We start from the raw sequence: 20,151 nt of genomic DNA on the forward strand, positions 1-20,151 counted from the left end.
GAAATCTCTCCCGCATTTCCCTATTTGACGCCCCTACTGCTATTATAAATAGAAAGGTTGTCACATTTTCAATAACGTTCATTCTTCTTGAAGATTTTAAGTCATGATGTGTTTCTAAATCATTGCACAGACTCAACAAAGTGGTTGTGTTCATCCTAAACATGTTGAAACAATGTTTCCAATAACCTCTTAAAACCTCATTCAACCAACGCATCATTGTGTTGTATGAAACCATACATGATTATTTGTGCATATAATATATATTTATAGCTTCAGCCATGCATATAATTAATTTATTCATATCAAACTGCCTCTTTAAAATAAATTCATCATCATCATCATCATCATCGTCACCGTCATCATCATCATCATTACTGTTGTTGTTGTTGTCGTCGTCGTTTCCATCACTGTCATCTTTAGCATCAGCAACTAAGGCACCACTACCTTCATAATTAGGATAATTAATGTGATCTACAATGCGATTCATTACACTATCATAAGCGTCATCAAACTCTTCATTAAATATAGCATTAAACCGTGGATCATCCATATCTTTAATTACATGTCAAATAAAAAAATTGGAATGTTATTAATAAAATACTACAAATAATTACATATTATTCAATAAAAAGAATTTAATCAAAGAGTTTGTGAGAAATCATTGATTACATACCTTTAAAGCAAAAAAAAAAAAAAAAAAGGAATTCCACTTGCTTGTATGAAATGAAATTGAGAGGTTTGTTCTGAAGGAAGTTATGTCATTAGAAAAAATAAAACACTTATCCCTTCTTATATAGAAAAATTGAAATGATATCTATAACTCTTTTAAATTATTGTGCTTTCAAAATACTTATGTTCTGACATATATGAGTTGTAATAAGTACATATATATATGTTCTTTTGTAGGCAACATTTTCAAACTTTCACCTGATTCCAACAAAACTAATATCCTCTCCCAATTAGTCAAGATGCTTTGGCCCCACTTTTTTGTTTTCATTATTCTACATTTTTTTGTCCTTATATGTTTTTAATTTCTGCACTCTACAACTATCACATGCATCATTTTCATTTGCAACTTTTATCTTTAATTGTTGTACAATTTATTTTCTGCTACTGTAAATAGTTATACTGACAATTAATATTTCAGAATTACATTGAATTAAATTCAACAACTAATCTCTAGAATATTAATTTGAAAAAAAAATACATGCAACTCAATAGTCTGATAACCAACGTAAAAAAATCCATAAATACACCGACTAATCTCTGAAATATTAATTCGAAAAAAAATACACGCACCTTAACAATCTGATAACCAACATACAAAGTTGATAAATACATCAATCAATGTTTGAAATATAATTTTTTTTAACAAAAAAAACTCTTAACACAACAGTCTGTTATCTCACGTCAAAGTTGTCCATAAATACAACAACAGTAAAAAACTAATCGCAGTGGATATGCCCATATCTCTCAACACCAAATATGGAGTAATACAATGACTCGAACGAACTTCTATAACTGCAAACTACTCTTTTCAAAATTGTCATCACATTATTCTGTAAAAATAAAATAAACATGTAGAAATAAATTATCGTTCATATCAAAAAACATCACACGATACAATTTAGCTAGCACTTGAATTTAGTTGATTGATTATCATTTAAGAAAAATAAAATCATACCATGTCAGCTATGCATGTTTACTTCATGCATACATTCGCTACAACCATTTGAACTTCTGTTCAAGAGTACCCCTACTATACCACATTTCTTGTTTCCTTTTTAAACCAAGATAATCCATATCAAAGTCATGAAAATCATCATCAACCAAAACTCTAGGAATTGAGTGGAGCTCAGCCATCATTTTGAGAATACTATAGCCTTCTTGATCCATATTCAAAGAATTTGAATCACTCTTAGTCGACATACTCTCAAGTAGTTGATCCCACATTGACATCATCTGAACACCAATTCCAAATGTTTTCTTCTTTCTACATCGACCCTTAGAAGGATTTCGTTCTTTTCTTTTGCTACTGCTTTTGTTGCTGTTACTTGATATATTCACCCCACCAACCATTCGAGACATATTAGTGTCTAAATTTGGAATCTCATCCTCCTCTGAATCACCGCTTCCTTCTTTGAAATCAACACCATCAATGTTGACTTTGCTTGTGCCAGGATTGACATCATTGCCACCAAGTACTCCTGACGAAGGAACCCATGCAAACTCTCTAGTTGCGACAATGTTGGAATACATTATGTCAGATTTAATCTTTAAAGACGATTCAATATCGTTATGTTTGAATTTTTTAGCTCCTCTAATTTTCTATATATAATAAGTACAAGTAATGTAGGATCATGAATTGAACATTTTTTGAAATTTGACAATAAGAAATGAAATTGTTAGGATGATGAGGAATTAACTTGAATTTTTACTTTCCACCACTCATCGTTAAATGCAATTGTTCCTAATTCACTACTCCAACCGACACCAGTTTTAGAAACCAGCTTTGTCCATATCCTCTAATTCTTTTTTCATCTATCCCATTTGTTTTTTAGTTGTGTTTTCTTGAATGTATGACTAGTTTGTTTTTTGAATAATGTTATAAGAAATTTCCACCTTGTTTTATCGAAATGAGTATTAAGTCTCATTTTCATATCAATGGTCTTAATGCATAGATCACAAAATACATGCAACATTTTATTTGTCCAAACAGCCTTATCCAAATATTCAAAACCTCTCATGGTATCTTTTAAAACATTTAACAATATAAAACAATCAATAATATCCATTACTTGAAGGGACAAATAAATAATATCAATAACCGTGGATTCAACCACACATTCTTATGGTGAACCCGAATTCCATATCAAATGAAAAAAGGCAGACATATACTAGAAATCAAACGATCCCAAGTCAAGTTCTTACTACAAGGTGTTTTCTCTACAATTGCTAGAGATTATTTTTCTTAAAATCCAAAGTTCTGCACCAATAATATGATAAGACCAAGATTCAAATGAACTTCCCTAGAAATTAAAACTGAAGAGCACGGTTTGATTACCCAAAACCTAAAGCACAGTTCTCTCAAGAAATCAAGATCACCACCAGATAAAACTACACAAAAAAAAACTTCTTAAAATCTTGAAATCCGCCAACACTACCAAGAAAACTGATTAACAAAGTCTAAGGAAACAACAAGTTTGAATGGCAGATTAACAACAAAAAGAGCCCCACAGGAGTTAAACAAAAAAAATTGATCCATAAATCGGATAAAAATCTCCAAATCAGTACTCAAAACCCAAAATGGCAACTAAATAATTTCTTCAACTGACAATTTCCATTAAAAAATCAAGATTTCATAAACAAGTTATCATTTTTTTAAGCTTATGAACCAGTCAAAACAAAACAAAAACAAAAACAAAAACAAAGAAACATGAAGAATTAAATAAAGAACATGACTTACTATTATAGAAACATATTCAACGCAAAACAACATATATACTTACGCACATGAAACAGATGAAGCAGCACAAAAATTAAAAATTTAGAGCTAAATAAAAAAAACAATTTAAGATGGAGATAAGGTAAGAACTTACGAGTCTCTCTCTCGTGTGACTTTTCCCAGCACGAATGTGCTTTGTTTTTCTGCAAACCGAAACAATAGAGACCGCTCGACACAAATTATTTTGATAAAGATTATATGATCTTTGTTTGACAGAAGAAGGGACAGAAGGGAACAAGGATGAACATTGTCTCTGGCATCAATCTTCGTCCAGATCAAAGGAAAAAAAGGGAAGGGAATAGAGGAGAAGAACTCGGGTTAAAAAAGTTTTGTGTTAAATCTTCGTTTGACATAAAAGGGGATAGAGGGGAACAAGGATGAACATTGTCTCTAGTGTCAATCTTCATCAATCTTCATCCAGATCAAGGGAACAGAGAGGAAGGGAATAGAGCTAACAGCTCGAGTTGGGAAAGTTTTGTGTTAAATCTTCGTTTGAGAGAAGAATGGACATAGGGGAACAAGGATGAACATTGTCTATGGTGTCAATCTTTGTCCAAATCAAGGGAACAGAGGGGAAAGGAACAGAGCTAACGGCTCAAGTTGGGAAAGTTATGTTAAATCTTTGTTTGACAGAAGAAGGGACATAAGGGAACAAGGATGAACATTGTCTATGGTGTCAATCTTCCTCCAGATCAAGGGAATAGAGCTAACAGCTCGGATTGGGAAAGTTATGTTAAATCTTCGTTTGACAGAAAAAGGGACATAGGGGAACAAGGATGAACATTGTCTATGGTGTCAATCTTTGTCCAGATCAAGGGAACAGAGGGGAACGGAACAGAGCTAACAGCTCAAGTTGGGAAAGTTTTGTGTTAATTAATTGCAGTGTTGGTGAGAGAGGAGAGGAGAGCACGAAGTGAAAAATTGTAAATTGCTTTTTACAAATTGAGGTCCAACCTCAATTTTTTAATGGGACCCACGTGAAATAAAAGTGTGGTTCGAGTTTACCAAACACCTCAGTCCTACGTTTATTTCAATCACAGCCGTAACGCCAAACAACCACCTATACCCTACTGAGTCTAATAAGATAATTTTATTTAATTATATAATAAAAAGTAATGATAATAAGTATATTGATTCTAAAAAGAAAAAATTATAACAGTGACCTAAAAAAATAATTGTAAAAAAAAAAAAAACGAAGTTGAATTTCAATATAACCTAATATTAAATGATAAAATTAAAAAAAAATTTGAAAAAAAAAAAACAAATCTCAAGCTAATCTGAGTTAGCATGGCAAATTCAATTGAGTCAACCTTGTAGAAAGCAAATAAAAAAATAGAAATAAAAACTCAATTTTTAAAAACTCAATGTTAAAAAATGAACTAAAAAAAGATTAAAAAATATATATTAGTGTCAATCCATGTTAACATTTCATACCATTAATCTAGATCATGAAACTAGAATCACCATAAAAACAAAAAAAAAAAAAACTAAAACTAGAAAGCTCAATTCTCAATAATCAAATATTGAATGATGAAATTAAAAAAAAAATCCAAAGCGAAAAATATTAAAAAAATAAAGATCAAATTTAACATAAATATAAAATAAAATAAGATGATATAAAAGCCTCGAGATAACACGACAAATCTGAACAAAATTGAATTCAAAAAATATCAAAGAATTAAATATATATATTTTTTAAAGTATAAGGAATAAATTAAATTTTTTATATAAACTTGGTTTTTTTAATTATTTGTTCCCTTGTCTTTCAATGTTTTTCCTTAGTTAATAGCTAAAAAATGATGTAATTGCGCAAAAAACAAAGCTGAATGATAATTTAAATAAAAAATTGAACAATATATCAACAATAAAACAATATGGAATTGTCATCCACTATTGAGAAAAACTACGAAATTAATTAGGTATATTCGTGAAATTGAATTAAACATCTTTGTCAAAATATAGGATTCTCAATATCAATCCCAACAGCAACAGCAACAGCAACAGCAGACAGAGGCTGCGAGGGAGGGAGGAGGTGGTGTCCTTTCATGGTACATTTTCTTCGTACATAAAACAAACAGGTCTCTATCAAATTACCATTGATACAGACCTCAACCTTTTTCTTTTTTTAAACATGCATTTTCTCTTAATTTAATTATCTCGTCTCTCTAATCAGTTACTAACCCTGATTAAATGATTGTTTTCCTATTTATATTTAACTCACTTTACTTTCTTCCTCCCAGTGTTTCTCCCCCCTCTCTAACATGGGAATCGTGTCATGCCACCAGACTAGTTACTCAGATTATGATTCTCAATCACACTCTGACCACCTTCAAGCAAACCTGCCTACACTTTGTTCGCAGCCAAGCCTCCCATCAGTACCTTCCCTCACCTCAAAATCCCATCATCGCCACCAAGAAATCCTACCCACCACCCACCACCACTGCCTCACCACCCTGAAAGGCCACTCCTCTTATGTATCCTCACTAACCCTCGCAGGAAAGTTCCTCTACAGCGGCTCTGATAAAGAAATACGACTGTGGAAGCGAAACCCTTTAGATTCTGAAATAGATCAGGAAAACCTAAGCAACAACGTAGTGGCTGTGGGGAACGGTGCAGTGAAGTCCCTGGTAGTTTTGGCAGAAAAACTCTTTAGTGCTCATCAAGATAACAAAATCCGAGTATGGAAAACAACTAACCAGGAGACTAATCAGCAGAAGTGCACACGTTTGGCCACTTTACCAACACTTGGTGACCGTGCCTTGAAGAGTCTGTTGCCAAGGAATCAAGTTCAGATTCGAAGGCACAAAACATGCACATGGGTTCATCATGTTGACACAGTATCTGCACTTGCCTTGTCGAGTGACGAGTCGCACCTCTACTCCGTTTCATGGGATCGGACAATTAAAATATGGAGAACGAATGACTTCAAGTGTTTGGAGTCGGTAGCCAATGCTCATGACGATGCCATAAATGCAGTGGCATTGTCGAATGACGGGAATGTTTATACCGGATCGGCAGACAAGAAAATCAAGGTGTGGAGGAGAAGTTCAGAAGAGAACAAACACTCCCTGGTTGCCACGCTAGAAAAACACATGTCTGGGATTAATGCCTTGGCGCTAAGCACAGATGGTTCTGTTTTATACTCCGGTGCGTGTGACCGGTCAATAGTAGTTTGGGAGAAGGATGATGATGGCAACATGGTGGTTTTGGGAGCCCTCAGGGGCCATACACAGTCCATATTGTGCTTAGCTGTCGTCTCTGATTTGGTGTTTAGTGGTTCTGCAGATAAAACCATTAGAATTTGGAGAGGTGTTGATAGAAGTTACTCTTGCTTGGCAGTTTTGGAAGGGCACGGAGGCCCTGTCAAGTGCTTGACGGCATCAATTGACCGTTCCTCATCTGATGCATCATTTCTTCTTTACAGTGGGAGTTTGGACTGTGATATCAAAGTGTGGCAAATCAACGTCCCTCTTCTATAGAAGATTTCTTAAAATTTGGAGTCTCGACTGTACTTTTTGTAACACGGAGAGATTGCTATACTTTTTTGTTTCTTCTTTTTTTATCATCGCTTTCCATCTTTCCCCTATCCTGGGTTAGCTACTCCCTGAGTTGAATTATTATTGTACGCGCACGATTTGAAACTAATGATGCATTAGAGTGATTTACTCATATGTTGATAGCAAGTTTCTGCTTTTAAGGTTACATATAACTATATATTCAGCCGTTTTATCTTCTATACAGTCATGGTAGCTTCCATGACTGTACACAAGATACCAACTCCGACCGTGTTACGCAATTTCCTCGAAATACGGGTGTGTTGTCACATCGGTGGTTACGAGTCCCAACTCGCTCATTGAAATTTTATGTAACTTGTTAGGAGTTGGTGCCACAAGAGAAATTTTATGAAGCTTTACCCACATGAGAAAGGAGACGTGATGGAATGCATACCCCTCTCTTGCCTGCTTCTTTCTGAGAATAAAACGTCCTCTATCAGACTATCACCAACTCTTTGAATAATTTTCTATAATTTATGCAAAGAATTATAATTGTTTTGTGGGGCTCGATGAGGGAGAGAACAGTAAGGTCAAAGATTGATACTTCAAATTATAGAGTGCTGACATTTACACTAATTTTTATATTCATTTCCTAAAACTGCCAACGCATTCAGCATTTAGCTTAGGTTGGAATTGTGATCCTACCTATAAAATGAATCCAACTTTTGATTTTAAAATACAGAATAAAAAATAAACATTGAGCTACTTTATCCTGTTTAATAAAAAGGTTTCCCCATGAGTGGAGAGGCTAAAGTAAGTCTTCATATTCATAACAACCAGGAAGCATAAGTGAATTACAGATACAATATATTAATCTTCCAGGTAGCTGCCCTTATTTCTTCTTTGATGAGGTTGAAGCATGGGGGTTCTGCAACAGTAAAGAACCGCAAAATTAAGAAGTCTATATTCATCCCAAAAACTCCAATATGGAAGTCCTCTGCTTAATTTCCTGCTAAAATTGAAAAACAATGTAGAGGAAAAGGGTTGTATTGTATATAATTCAAGTGAAGATGTTTTTCCCAAGGCAGTTGCATGCGGTAGAAGAAAGAACCAATGGCAGAAAAAAAAAAAAAAAAAAACAAAGCAAATGAATACAGAAAAGTTCCATCGCTCTCAATTTTTGTCATATATAAGAAGCAAGTTCCTTTCTTTTAAGGTGATAGTGGGAATTAAAAGATTCATAAATATGACAGAGAAACGAAATATTTTGACAACGAAACATTTTCGACATTATAATATTGTAGATGAAAACAATAGAGAACCCAAATAGAATAAAGAATGGCAAAATGATTGAATATTAAATGGGAAAGTTGCTTTCTTTACATATAATTAATCTGCCAAGGCATATGCAGTGTTTAAGGTATATCTATCCTAGATATCTTGAGATTAATCATCCTTTATAAGAATCATCAGTGGTTTGACCTCCTTAAAGACGTTACAAGTGGAAGAGCAAGTTAGGTAAGAGTCGTTTCTTCCTATACGGCCATTATTCTAGCCTACTCTTCCCGCCGGTACCCTGGGTTCAAAAGCCACTCGTTTATTTCAGGCAGAGGATATTAGAGGGATCTGAAGATATGAGACTCATCTAATAAATCCCTTAAAAATATATATAACACTGTCCTTCTCTTTAATCTTCTCAAACTTTCTACCTCCCTAAACTTAGGTGTCGTGTTCCCATAATGCCATCACCACATGGAAGAGCAAGATTAGCAAACAAAAAGTGAAGAGACTTTTAACCTAACTATGAAATAAATACACGCAAGCAGTCAACTATTGCCCACAAATAATGACATTTACCTGAGTATATAAACTTACAAAAAACTTGAACAGTTGAATGCTCAAATCAATGGCTGTCATCAGCAATGATGCCCTGACAACTGGCATGGAAGATGCCAGAGTGAAACATGAGGTCCCTCTACCATTATGCAAATGAGAGAAGAACTGCCGCATCAGTCCATAATTGAATTACTATTAGGGATTCTCCTCATAGCTACCCTATTTGAATTATTTCATTTTATTATTACGTTTTCTTGCACGTAATGCTAAAATAAAAACCGCATGCAAATAGAAAACCAAATTGCTTCTTACAAGTTAGTGATACTTAAATCACACCGTTCCTTCTAATTTATTAGGTATAGTTAAAGTATAATAGATATCGACAATTTGTAACTTATTTCACATAATATAAGATTTATTGAGGCATATGCATATGCACATTTGTGTACATGAACCAAATTCCCTTGATTACTCAATGACATGATTTGATGAGCAAGGAGCAGCAAGAAAAAATTCATTAATTTGCAAGCGGGAAGTATGGATTTGCAACTGTGTTGCCTAATGAGAAAAGTTGATTCTAAATATTGTAAGATACCATAGAGTTTAGGCTTCCAAAGAGAATATTTTTAGCTCATGAATCAGGATTGATTCTAAAGGAAAACCGCTCTTAAGGAATCCACAGAAAGGGAGCTTCGTGTTTGTCTTAATTTTCAGTTTTCAGACAGATCACTTCAGACATATAGTTCCTCAACTTTGGGGACGTTATTTCTCCCTCGAAACTATAAACACGGCATGTTCTACAAACTCCGAAATAAAAGCCAAGTTGCTCTGCTCTTATGAGCAAATTTACAAGTTTTAGTTGATGCCTTGAATAAACGTTGTATAATATCAAGCAGAAATAGAAGTCGTCACATATACATATCAAAAGATTAATTAAATCATTGAATGAAAATTGAGTGGCCTGAATTGATAATACAGCAATAGTACCTGAGCGCAGTTGCAATTCTGATTTGCCCATCAAAAGGAGTGACCTCTCTGCATTTCTTACTTCCTCCTGCCCCACAAAGTACATATAGGAAGATTAGTGATACCTCATGTATATGACAGATTAAGAAAAACATAAGTATACAGCAGGCTATTCATACTGAGATTAGAAAAGGTACTTGAAGGTGTTGGGCATCAGATTATTGTAATAACCTCTACCCAGTATGATATTGAAGTTTTGAACTTAATTAAATTTTTTTCCTTCTGTCTATAAACAAGGCTTTTATTATACCAGTAGTGTATCATTAATCAGAGTCCTTCGAGAATTTCTAAAACCCAATCTTTAGCTTCTATGAGTGGTGAGTGGCATATTAAATCACAGATTCCAAGGTAACCACTGACAAACAGAGAGACAATCCATGAGCTACAAATAGATTTCTGGAGAAACTTTTCCTGTTCAGAACTTCAAGCTCTAGCAAGCAACTAATTAGAACATACACGGGCTTCCTCCTTATAAGTAAACCATTAAGAACTTTTATCAACGTCAATAAAATATACAATATCAATTTGTCAATATACTGTACAGAATAAAATAGTTTAAAGTGAAACATACAGTGGATTGACGCTTGAAATCTGAAAAACATACACTTGAGGATCATAGCCTTTTGCAGCTATGAACAACCCACTATCGCGAACCAAATAAAGACAACACCCCGCTGAAAAACAAATGAAACAAGTGCCCCCAGTTTTAACACTAAGCTTCCCTAGAAGACTCAAAAAAATTAAAAAAAAACACGTACGACATTAAGTTAGAAAGCTATTATAATTACCTAAAATTCTCATTTCTGCCACTACTCTGGCTACTGCTACATCAAATTTCTTTCTAAAAGAAACTTTCTTCCCTAAATTCTCTCCTATAGCAAGAAGTGATGAAAGAGCAAATACCCAAAAACATAAAGTCAAACACAAATTTTGGCAGCTACAATGTGTCTAAAGTTACACTAAAAATGTTATTATTCAGACAGTTAAACGTATCAAAATTCAAAATCAGAAAGCAACAAACAATACCTCTGCTCTTCCGCTCATACTTCAACATTTGACAAACCATTAACACAAACTGCATGTTCCAAGATAATGCAACGCGTGTTCATCGACTCCAAACAGTGTTACTTTCCATACTACAAGTAAAGTGCAATACCCATGGCATCACATAAAACAAAGCCCACTACAAACAACTAAAGGAAAAAGAAAAACGAAAAGAAAAGGACTCACCAGGACAAGTAATAGCCAAAACCAGTCCAGGAAGCCCAGCACCGGTCCCAACATAAACAAGTTTGATAAAGCATTATAGTGTGAAATATAAGAGTCATGTAGAGGAGGTAGTATTGCTAGTGAGTCCTCAATATGCCTCCCCATTACTTTATTCACATCTGTAACTGCAGTCAGGTTCATTTTCTGCAACATTCTCAGAATTCAAAACTTCATAAAAAAAAAAAAAACAATCACTAAAATCTAGTTAAATTGTATGTTCTTATGTGTGTATGACGCATCTGGTTCCACTGAAGAAGAGTATCAACATAGAGGCGGATTTGGTCTTTCTGGCGGTAAATGAAGGTACCGAAACAAGACGAATTATGAGTTCTGGTAACGGCGGCCGTAGTTAGCGATTCTGCGGTGATTGTGTGAAGAGGAAATGTTTTTTGTTTTTATGATGGGAAGTTGTTTGATGAAAGTCACGAGAGAGGGCGGAAATGGGACGTTAGGAGCTTGGCAATGCCAACCCAACATTTTCCTTTCTCTCGCGCGCTTGCCGATGCCACGAGGTAGTTACGAGCTCACATTGATTAATTAACTTAAAAAGAAGAGCCAGTTTGAGACACAATCCACCATGAATCGTAGAGCCGCATAGTATTTTAAATTTTTATTTTTATTATTATTTTGGGTTAATCAATAGGTTTGGATTTTTTAAAATTTTTACTGGGTTAAGATGATTTTTGTAAAGTTAAAAAATTACTTTGGATCCTGGATAGTATTTAATTTAAAATTTTTAATTTTATTTTATTAATTTAAAATAATTAAAATTTTAGAAACTAAAACAAAAATATCAATCCTTTTCTTTCTTTTTTGACAAATCATGTACTAAATTAAATGAAAAAGAGAACATGACTCATCCGTGTAAGGAAAACCATTACACTAACATAGTGCATGCAATTTCCTCCAATCTTCAAAGGTGACCCTTTTTTTTTTTAATTAACGCAGATGTTTAGGTCAACTTGCATGTATATTAATTAATCTCATAAGCTTTGAAGTTAATAACTATATAAGTTTCTAGTAGCGCTGAGATTTGTGAAACTCAAAAAGATAATCTTTTTTTATATTATAGGAATTGTCTTAGCATAGCTTTTTTATTTAACAATGCATGTTGATAAAGAAACTTTGATGTGGCTTCGACAATTCATTTTTGTTTTTTTCATTCTCTCTCTCTCCTTGGTTCATTTCAACACCCAACTCTCTCTTAATTAGGAAAGTGGGTTGTTATTTTTTTAATATTAAATTCAGTTATTATTTTTTTAATTACTATTTATAAAAACAATTATTTGATAAATCATGTAATGATGTTTTAAAATCATGAACATAAGATGGAAAAAAATATTTTAAAAAACAATGAAAATACAATATATGAGAAGGACACAATTCATTGTTGATTGTAATAGTTATCCATAATGTTTTTTTTTTTCTTAACCTTTTATCTTGTAATTTGATCTTTTCATATCAAATTGATTTGGAATTTGGCTTAATGATTTGTTTTGATCGGTTTGATATAGGGTTCTTGCGATGTCATGAATAATTTTTTATTTTGAGTTAATTCACGATTTGAAAAAATAAAATTATATTTTATTCATTTAAAACAATTGAAACTTCAGAGGCCGAATTTGAGACTAAAATAAATAGCCCGTATGCCTTTTTTTTTTTTTCATTGTGAATGGACTATTTTTGTATTGTTTTATTCCCCAAAGTTTTTGTTTCTTTCATTTTTGGTATTTGTTTCTTGAGGGTTTTTTACATTTCAATTGAAAATTTTATTTTGTTCACATTTCAGTCTCTCGGTTTGAGAAAAGAGAGAAAGAATTGCAAGGAAACATGGGAGGGGAGAGAAAGTGAGTTGGTTGCCCTCAATCTAGTTATAAAAAAATTGTTATTGGTGTTAATAAATTTCATTTGACAAAAAGGGTTGAATTATAGTTTTTAACCATTTATCTTGGCAAAAACAGTGGATTGATATCCAAAATGTTTTTGAATCAAATCATATTTTTATTTTTAGGAGAGATTAAAGGCTAATTTAAGGTAGGATCATATAGTAATTAAATCTAGCTTGGTTCATGACCCAACTCAAAGCTCGGGTCATGAGCTAGACAAGTTAATTAAAATTAACTATGGTCAATCAAGTGCAAAGAAAAAAAAAATTACAAAAACAAATTACAAAAGAATGAAGAGAATAATAAATGAATGAAATAAATACGTCAAGTGTAAAGTGATAAATATTCTAAATGTAAAAGTAATAATTTTTTTTCAAAAAAAAGTGTAAAGAAAAAAATAAAAAATATATTACAAAAGAATGTAGATAAGAATAAAAAATAGTGATAAATAGGCAAAGTATAAAGTGAAAAATATGAAAAGTATATAAAAAAAATAAGAGAGAAAATCTAAGCAAATTTTTTTTTAAGAAATAAAAATTACAGATTTGTCATCATTAAAGTAAAAAAAATTAGAAAAATTTATAATTATGTTATTTCTATAATAGTTAACAAAATAAAGCAATCATGTCATTATAACAAAAAAAAATCGGTGCCTAGAATAAAAATGATAAGGATACCAATTTTTACCCACCATCCTTGGCAAAAAGCATACTAATTTATAAATACAGTTGAAAATCAGAATTGTTCTTATCTTACCATAACTAAGCTCGGCCCATTTAGCACCTCAATAAGCTAATGTTCTCTTTCGGTTTCTCTGCATAATCTCAATATAGGTCTGGATTGGGTCATGTTGTATCTTCCCGGCCCATATTTGAGGTCTCATTAATTTTAGCCTACTCATTATTATTTTATAATTAAATAAAAAAATAATTCTTAAATCCAATAAAATTCATCATCCGGATAATAAATTTAATGGGTTAAACTATATAATATATCGATGTCTCAATATTAAAAAAAAATCACTTTAAATCTTTTTTTTTAATTCAAACCATGCTTTTTACTAGTTGTCTTTGAACCAGTTAAGTTAATTAAGTCATGTCGAGAAAACTCTCATACAATTCTTTAATAACAATATATTTTCCTATAGCCTTGGCATTTTTTTTACATTCAAAAAATATTTTATTGGAGATGTAAACTAGTTTTTCAATCTATATTAGGAGATAAAAAGGTAAATTCAAGTTCTCTAGTTTGGTTTTTGGTTATATATATATATAACTTGAACATAACAAACATCCAATAAATATGTGTTGTACAAATAGACGGTATGCAATTAAAAATTGAAAGTAAGAGGGTTGTTGTATCCAAAATCATAGTATTGAGGTTTTTCTTAATAAACTTTTAAAAAACCCTATCTCAATTTTACCTTTAAACTTACTCACAAACTTTCACAAACTTTCACAAATTTTCAATTGAAAACTTTTATCATTTTAAAGGTTTTTCATTTATATTTTCATCTGAATTGTACTTTTTAGGTAAGGAGCCAGGTTATTTTATATGAAATTTTTTTATTAAATAATTATTTAATAGAAGTCCTTAATTGAGAAATCAAAATAATTTATGAATAAAATTGATATAAAAAATAGTTTATATGTGAAATTGACACTACTACTCTAATAGTTTGAATGTATATTTTAGGTTTTTTATAGCAATAGAGGAAACTTTAGTTAATTAAGTCACAAGATAAGTACAAATGAATAATCCTAAAATTTCTATTATAATACAAACATATCACAAGACTCAAACAAAATAACTCAGATCATTTCTAATATCCAAAGGTAATATCCCAAGGATAATTATTCTAAGTATAGGAGTGTATTTGGTGCAAGAAAAAGGAAAAAACACAGCTTTAAGAAAATATTCACAATATAAAGGTTGATTTAATCAATTTACAAAACCTGAGGGACCGAAAAATGTATTCACAAAAAAACAAAAAGGAACACAAAAGAAAACAAAAGCAGGAGGCAATATTGTATAGGATCCAACTTAGCTCCATGTGAAATATTTTTTAAAGTAGCACACTTGGTCAAAAACTTTGACAAAATAGCACATATCAAAAAAGTATTTGAAAAAATTAGAATAAATTTAATAAAAAAAAGATTGGTAATAGTGATTTTAATAAAAAAAAAAATACAATTAGAAACATTGAACTTCACTAAAAAAGTCAAATTGTAAATTACTACCGACTCTAACCTTAAATACAAACCTTAAACAATACCCTAACCCCAAACTATACTACTAATATAAAAAACAAATTCCAAAAACTAACATTAATCACTAACCCTTAAAAAAAAAAAATTAATAACCCTACATATAAATCCTGATAAATATAATAAAATCTTTTGTATTTTCTAGGCTTTTTTTTTTGTTTTGTTTAGTATTTACCATAAATCCAATACTAAATAATAAAATTTAATAAAAATACCATATGAAATTCATAAAGAAAAAAACAAAAAGATAAAAGAATGGTTAGAATAACAAAAAGATTTTAATTAGTGGTTTTTAGGGATAATGATTAGTTTAGAGTTTAAGAATTTTTTTTTGAGATTTAGGGTTATGGTTTAGGGGTAGAATATTATATTTAGAATCTGTTTGAGATTGTGAGAATGGTTGTGGTTCAAAGTGTTTTTCTCTTAAAATTATATTAAAATAAAAAAAAATTATTTTTTATTTCAACATATCAAAACAATCTGAAAACATAAAAAAAAATTATTTTAAATAAAAATAATTTAAAAATTTTAAAAACATAGTTTGCATTACGTTCAAATATTTTTTACTGTTGATTAATTGCATTAGTTTTTTTTTTTTTTTTGTGGTTGAAAGCCGTTCTTAATTGTACCTGTCTTAAAATCATTATTACAAATCATATGTTGGTTTTGATTAAAACTGTATATGATATTTCACAGATATTGTTTTAAACAACGGAATTTTATAAAAACAATTAAACAAGGGTGTTAGAAAAGATAAATACCTGCTCCATGTGCACATAAATCTCACTTGTCATTAAGGAAATAATATATAATAAGAGGTGTCAAAACCCCTTTTCCTCGTTATAATGATGATAAAGCAGGTTTTTGGAACCAAACAGTACTTGGAATAAAATAACACTTTTTCACTATTTTGTCATTGAACCCGCACCACCTACTGTCTGAGTGGAATCACAGAAAGAGAAAGTGATGGAGGTCCAAACAGGAAGTGGCACATCATGTTAATTTGGAAGTAGATCAGCTGGGCTATGTATTTAAATATATAAAATAAATTTTGAAGGGTATAACTTAACTGGTTCGACTCTAGATTTGTTTTTTTAAAAGATCATTGATTCGAGTCTTATAAATTTTAGACCCTCTAGAAACTTATATGGTCGTTAATTTCAACACCCATGAGATTAATTAATGTACGAGCCTGGCCACCCATTTTAATTATATATATATATATATATATAATAATGGAATTACTTTTAATTTGAACTTGATTTGGGAATCATGTAAAGCCGGAGTGTCAATTGATTGGATTTTTTTTAAATTAATTTAAATGTTCGGGTCTGTTTGCATGTATCTCGACTAATTTTACGGGCTCTAGAATTAATGACCATGTAAGCTTCTAGTGGGTCTGAGATTTGTGAGACTCAAACTGATAATCCATGAAGAGTAAATTTAGGACCTAACTACTTAAGCTACACTTCTTATGATTCAATTAATTAATTATTTTTTAAACTATGAAAACAGAGTTTATTTGATAATATTTAATCAGATAAACTCTTGTCCCGAAAGAAACCCGACCGGATAGTGAAATAAGAGCATTTTCACCTCTCATATTGGGACAAGGTTGTTTGTATTTATAGAAGGTCGAGGACACTGTGGATGTAGCATTGTCACATGAAATGGCAAGAAGTCCAAAAAAAAGAGAATGAAAGGAATATGGTGCCAGTATATATATGATCGATAAGGACTTGGCTTGGGAGACATAAAATACTGTCAACTTTTGATCTTTGGTTTCAGACTTTGTTTGATGCTAGAAGGAATAATCTCCGAACAATTTTACCTTTCTTTTGAGCTCCACTTTTTAATCGAGCTACTTTACTTTAGCCATCAAATATCTTGCACTTGTGCATAAAGGAGAAAGCGGGGAAGAAAGCCAAAAAAAAAAAAAAAAAAACTTTGTCGATCGGAGTCAGACGTAAAGTGATGCCCTGCGGCCGGCCGCATGGGCAAAGGGGGGTTTTCCATGGCCATCACTCGCCCCAGTACTAAAGGCGCATTAGGGAATAAATTTGCCGATATCTTCTCTCTTCTCAAAACTAGAGCACGATGACAGTTTAATAAATTAAAAAAAAAAAAAACATATATTAGGGAATAAATTTGAAGGAAACTAGGGGTTTTTTCGCCGGGTCAATTTTTTTTTTAGAGTTTCATACAAACAAAGGTGTGAAGGTTTTATTTATTGTTTTTTTTTCTCCGATGATTTTATCTAATTGTAGTGTAATTCTTTCAAATCCTTTTCCTAATATTACTATCAACTCTCTCTCATTTAAATTTTCTCCTGAAGAAAAATTTCATAAGAAAAAATTTCAGTAATTTGAATAAATTACCTAAATTAACATAAAAAATATTTAAATTAATATTAATCTAAAACCTTAAAAACCATGTATCGACCTGCAGTAATTTTCAACAAAATAATGCAAAAATTATTACAATAACAACTAAAATTCAACACAATTACTTCTAAGTGATAATGATTTTAATCATAAATTTACAAAAATACAAAATATTAATTAAAATTAGTCCTACATATTTAATTGAAATTGAACAACAAATTGGAAAAATAAAACTAAAACTCAACAAAATAATGAAAATCTTATTTCAATAACAACTAAAATTCAACACATTTATTAATTCATAAAATTATTAAGAACACAAAAATGAACAAAAATAATGACAAAAAATAAATAATGCAAAAAAACACAAAAAAAAGTGCATTGAGAAGTGAATAGTTCACATAGTCTTTAGAATATACTAACAGACACATTTCATCAATATACTTGTATGTAATGAACACTATGAACAATGTCAGTGAGAAGAGAAATAGTTTCCATAGGCATTGAAATATATCGACGAACACATTCCATCGGTATATATACTCGTATGTAATGTACAATATGTCGGTATTTTTATCAGAGTAAAACAGTGTGTAATGCAAATTCTATCTATATTCATTTTCTATCCATCACAGTTGCACACACAACACAATAATATCAGTTCACATCATAATAATAAAATAAATATTTCCCTGTCATTCAATAATAAATTAACATCAGTGTCATTACATTGAAGTGAATTTCATCCATCAATATTACATTATAGTTTATGGCATTAAAGATTCATATTATGCAAATTAATTAGAATTATCTTTTTTTTTTTTTTGTCATTTCACTTATCCTCATCTCCATTGCAATCTTCTTTATTGATTTCTTCGTTATCATCTTCATCAACTTGTGTATATCTGCTCGAGCTCAAAACATCATTTAACACCTTAGCATTAACATAAAAAAAAATATTCTTAGCGATGCAAAAATTTGAATTTTTTTAAGTCATTAAACAAAGTAACTCGATATGCATGAACTAACTCACCAAGTTGAAAGACATTATCTCCCACAATTAATTCATCATTGCCATCTTGAACAACCTCAACATGATCCTTAGGTTTGGTTTTCACTACGGGATAATCAATCAACTCTTGAATGATCATTTTTAAATGAATGAGTGTATGTGTATAATAGACTTGTTGGCATTGCTTGGTGAAAACAAAAACATCGTCGATGTTGTGAAGTCTAGCCTTTGAATTAATTTTGATCAAACCATGATGAGGATCTACCATGATTTCTCTGTTAGTGGTGTAATACTAATAACATTTGAATAAAAATATTCTATTCTGGTTGCTATAATATTGCAATTCAATGACCTTTTACAACTTTCCATAGTAGTCAACTTCAAACACATTAAAAGTCGATCCCTTAACACAAACCTCATTATTATATGTCTTTTTACAATACTCATATTCTTTAGTATAAAACACATGTCCTTTCTTTCAGGACCCACATTTAGTAAAGACAAGTTAACACTAGCATTGTTTTCTAATTGATAAACCTGATACATTAAGTACAACAATGAATAGTTAACAATAAATGTGTAATGAAATTAAGTTTCCTGAGAGATAAGAACAATTAAAAAAGCACTTACATGTGTTTTGGACCACGTAGAAAAATATTCATTTTATAATTGAAAGATTTAGGTTTAAAACAGCTGTGGATTTTGGAACAATAAATATTGATGATGTTGTCTACGAGGAGTTCAATAATGCATCATTCTATGTTATTATAAGAGATACATTGTTAAAAAATAATGACATGTTAAGTAGTGTACTTACTAAATAAAATGTCTTAATTTAGCATAGTTAAATAACACATAATTTTGTCCTTATCTGAATTCTATTTCCGACAAATATCTTTTATTCACATCATTTTTTGGTATACATCTTCCATGATGGGAGAATATTAACAAGTTTCCACACGAAGACACTTCCTCACCATCATCATACCTCGAAACGCGATTGATTTTTGTTTTTAATTGATGCTCGAAATAGTACGAGATAAATGTTAAGATTTTTTCAACAATATAGGCCTTGCATATTGAACCCCAACATGCACCTTATTTTTTTCTTTTCTTTTAAGGTTAAACATTTATTTGCATGGAATTAAATGAATATTTTGAAATATGCAAAGAAAAACAATAAAATTTAATTATGATGCATGTGTAATGCCTAACATCTCGAATAGATATATCCATCTATATTGAACTAAGCCTCCAACTTTTATCTCAAACAGTAAATGTATGGGTAAATACTTTATCAAGTCGAAAATTGATGTAGAAAATATCATCTCAAGTTTGTATATTATCTGGATGATATACAAACATAAATTGTGTTTAGTTTCCAACATTACTTTTAACTATTTACATAAATTGTATTGAGTTGATTTGGTAATTGGAATTTTTTTATTTGAAATAAGTTTTAAAATTATGGA

At 31.1% G+C, this 20,151-nt stretch overlaps 3 protein-coding genes across 5 annotated transcripts; 1 reads left to right on the forward strand and 2 right to left on the reverse strand.

Moving 5' to 3' along the window:
* Nucleotides 1-1,722: 1,722 nt before the first annotated feature.
* LOC140954617 (uncharacterized) lies at nucleotides 1,723-2,259 on the reverse strand. The gene has a single exon (XM_073404811.1). The coding sequence runs from the start codon at nucleotides 2,257-2,259 to the stop codon at nucleotides 1,723-1,725; it is 537 nt and encodes a 178-aa protein (XP_073260912.1).
* Nucleotides 2,260-5,735: 3,476 nt separating this feature from the next.
* Nucleotides 5,736-7,174, forward strand: LOC118033449 (protein JINGUBANG). The gene has a single exon (XM_035038436.2). The coding sequence runs from the start codon at nucleotides 5,767-5,769 to the stop codon at nucleotides 6,982-6,984; it is 1,218 nt and encodes a 405-aa protein (XP_034894327.1). The 5' UTR covers nucleotides 5,736-5,766; the 3' UTR covers nucleotides 6,985-7,174.
* On the reverse strand, nucleotides 7,018-11,651 carry LOC118033448 (uncharacterized). 3 transcript variants are annotated; one of them, XR_012168019.1, is made up of 6 exons: nucleotides 11,092-11,651; nucleotides 10,888-10,997; nucleotides 10,650-10,733; nucleotides 9,823-9,889; nucleotides 8,857-9,000; nucleotides 7,018-7,927 (listed from the first exon to the last, which is right to left on the reverse strand). XR_012168019.1 is itself a non-coding variant. In XM_035038432.2 (6 exons), the coding sequence occupies exons 2-6, from the start codon at nucleotides 10,940-10,942 to the stop codon at nucleotides 7,892-7,894; spliced, it is 360 nt and encodes a 119-aa protein (XP_034894323.1). In that variant the 5' UTR covers nucleotides 10,943-10,997; nucleotides 11,092-11,651; the 3' UTR covers nucleotides 7,018-7,891. The 3 variants fall into 3 exon arrangements, 1 of the variants encoding a protein (XP_034894323.1); XR_012168018.1 differs by having other exon boundaries at nucleotides 7,018-8,008; XM_035038432.2 differs by having other exon boundaries at nucleotides 8,857-8,974.
* Between the last annotated feature and the right edge of the window lie 8,500 nt (nucleotides 11,652-20,151).

This window comes from Populus alba, chromosome 15 (assembly GCF_005239225.2).
Source record: "Populus alba chromosome 15, ASM523922v2, whole genome shotgun sequence".
Classification (NCBI taxonomy): Eukaryota; Viridiplantae; Streptophyta; class Magnoliopsida; order Malpighiales; family Salicaceae; genus Populus; species Populus alba.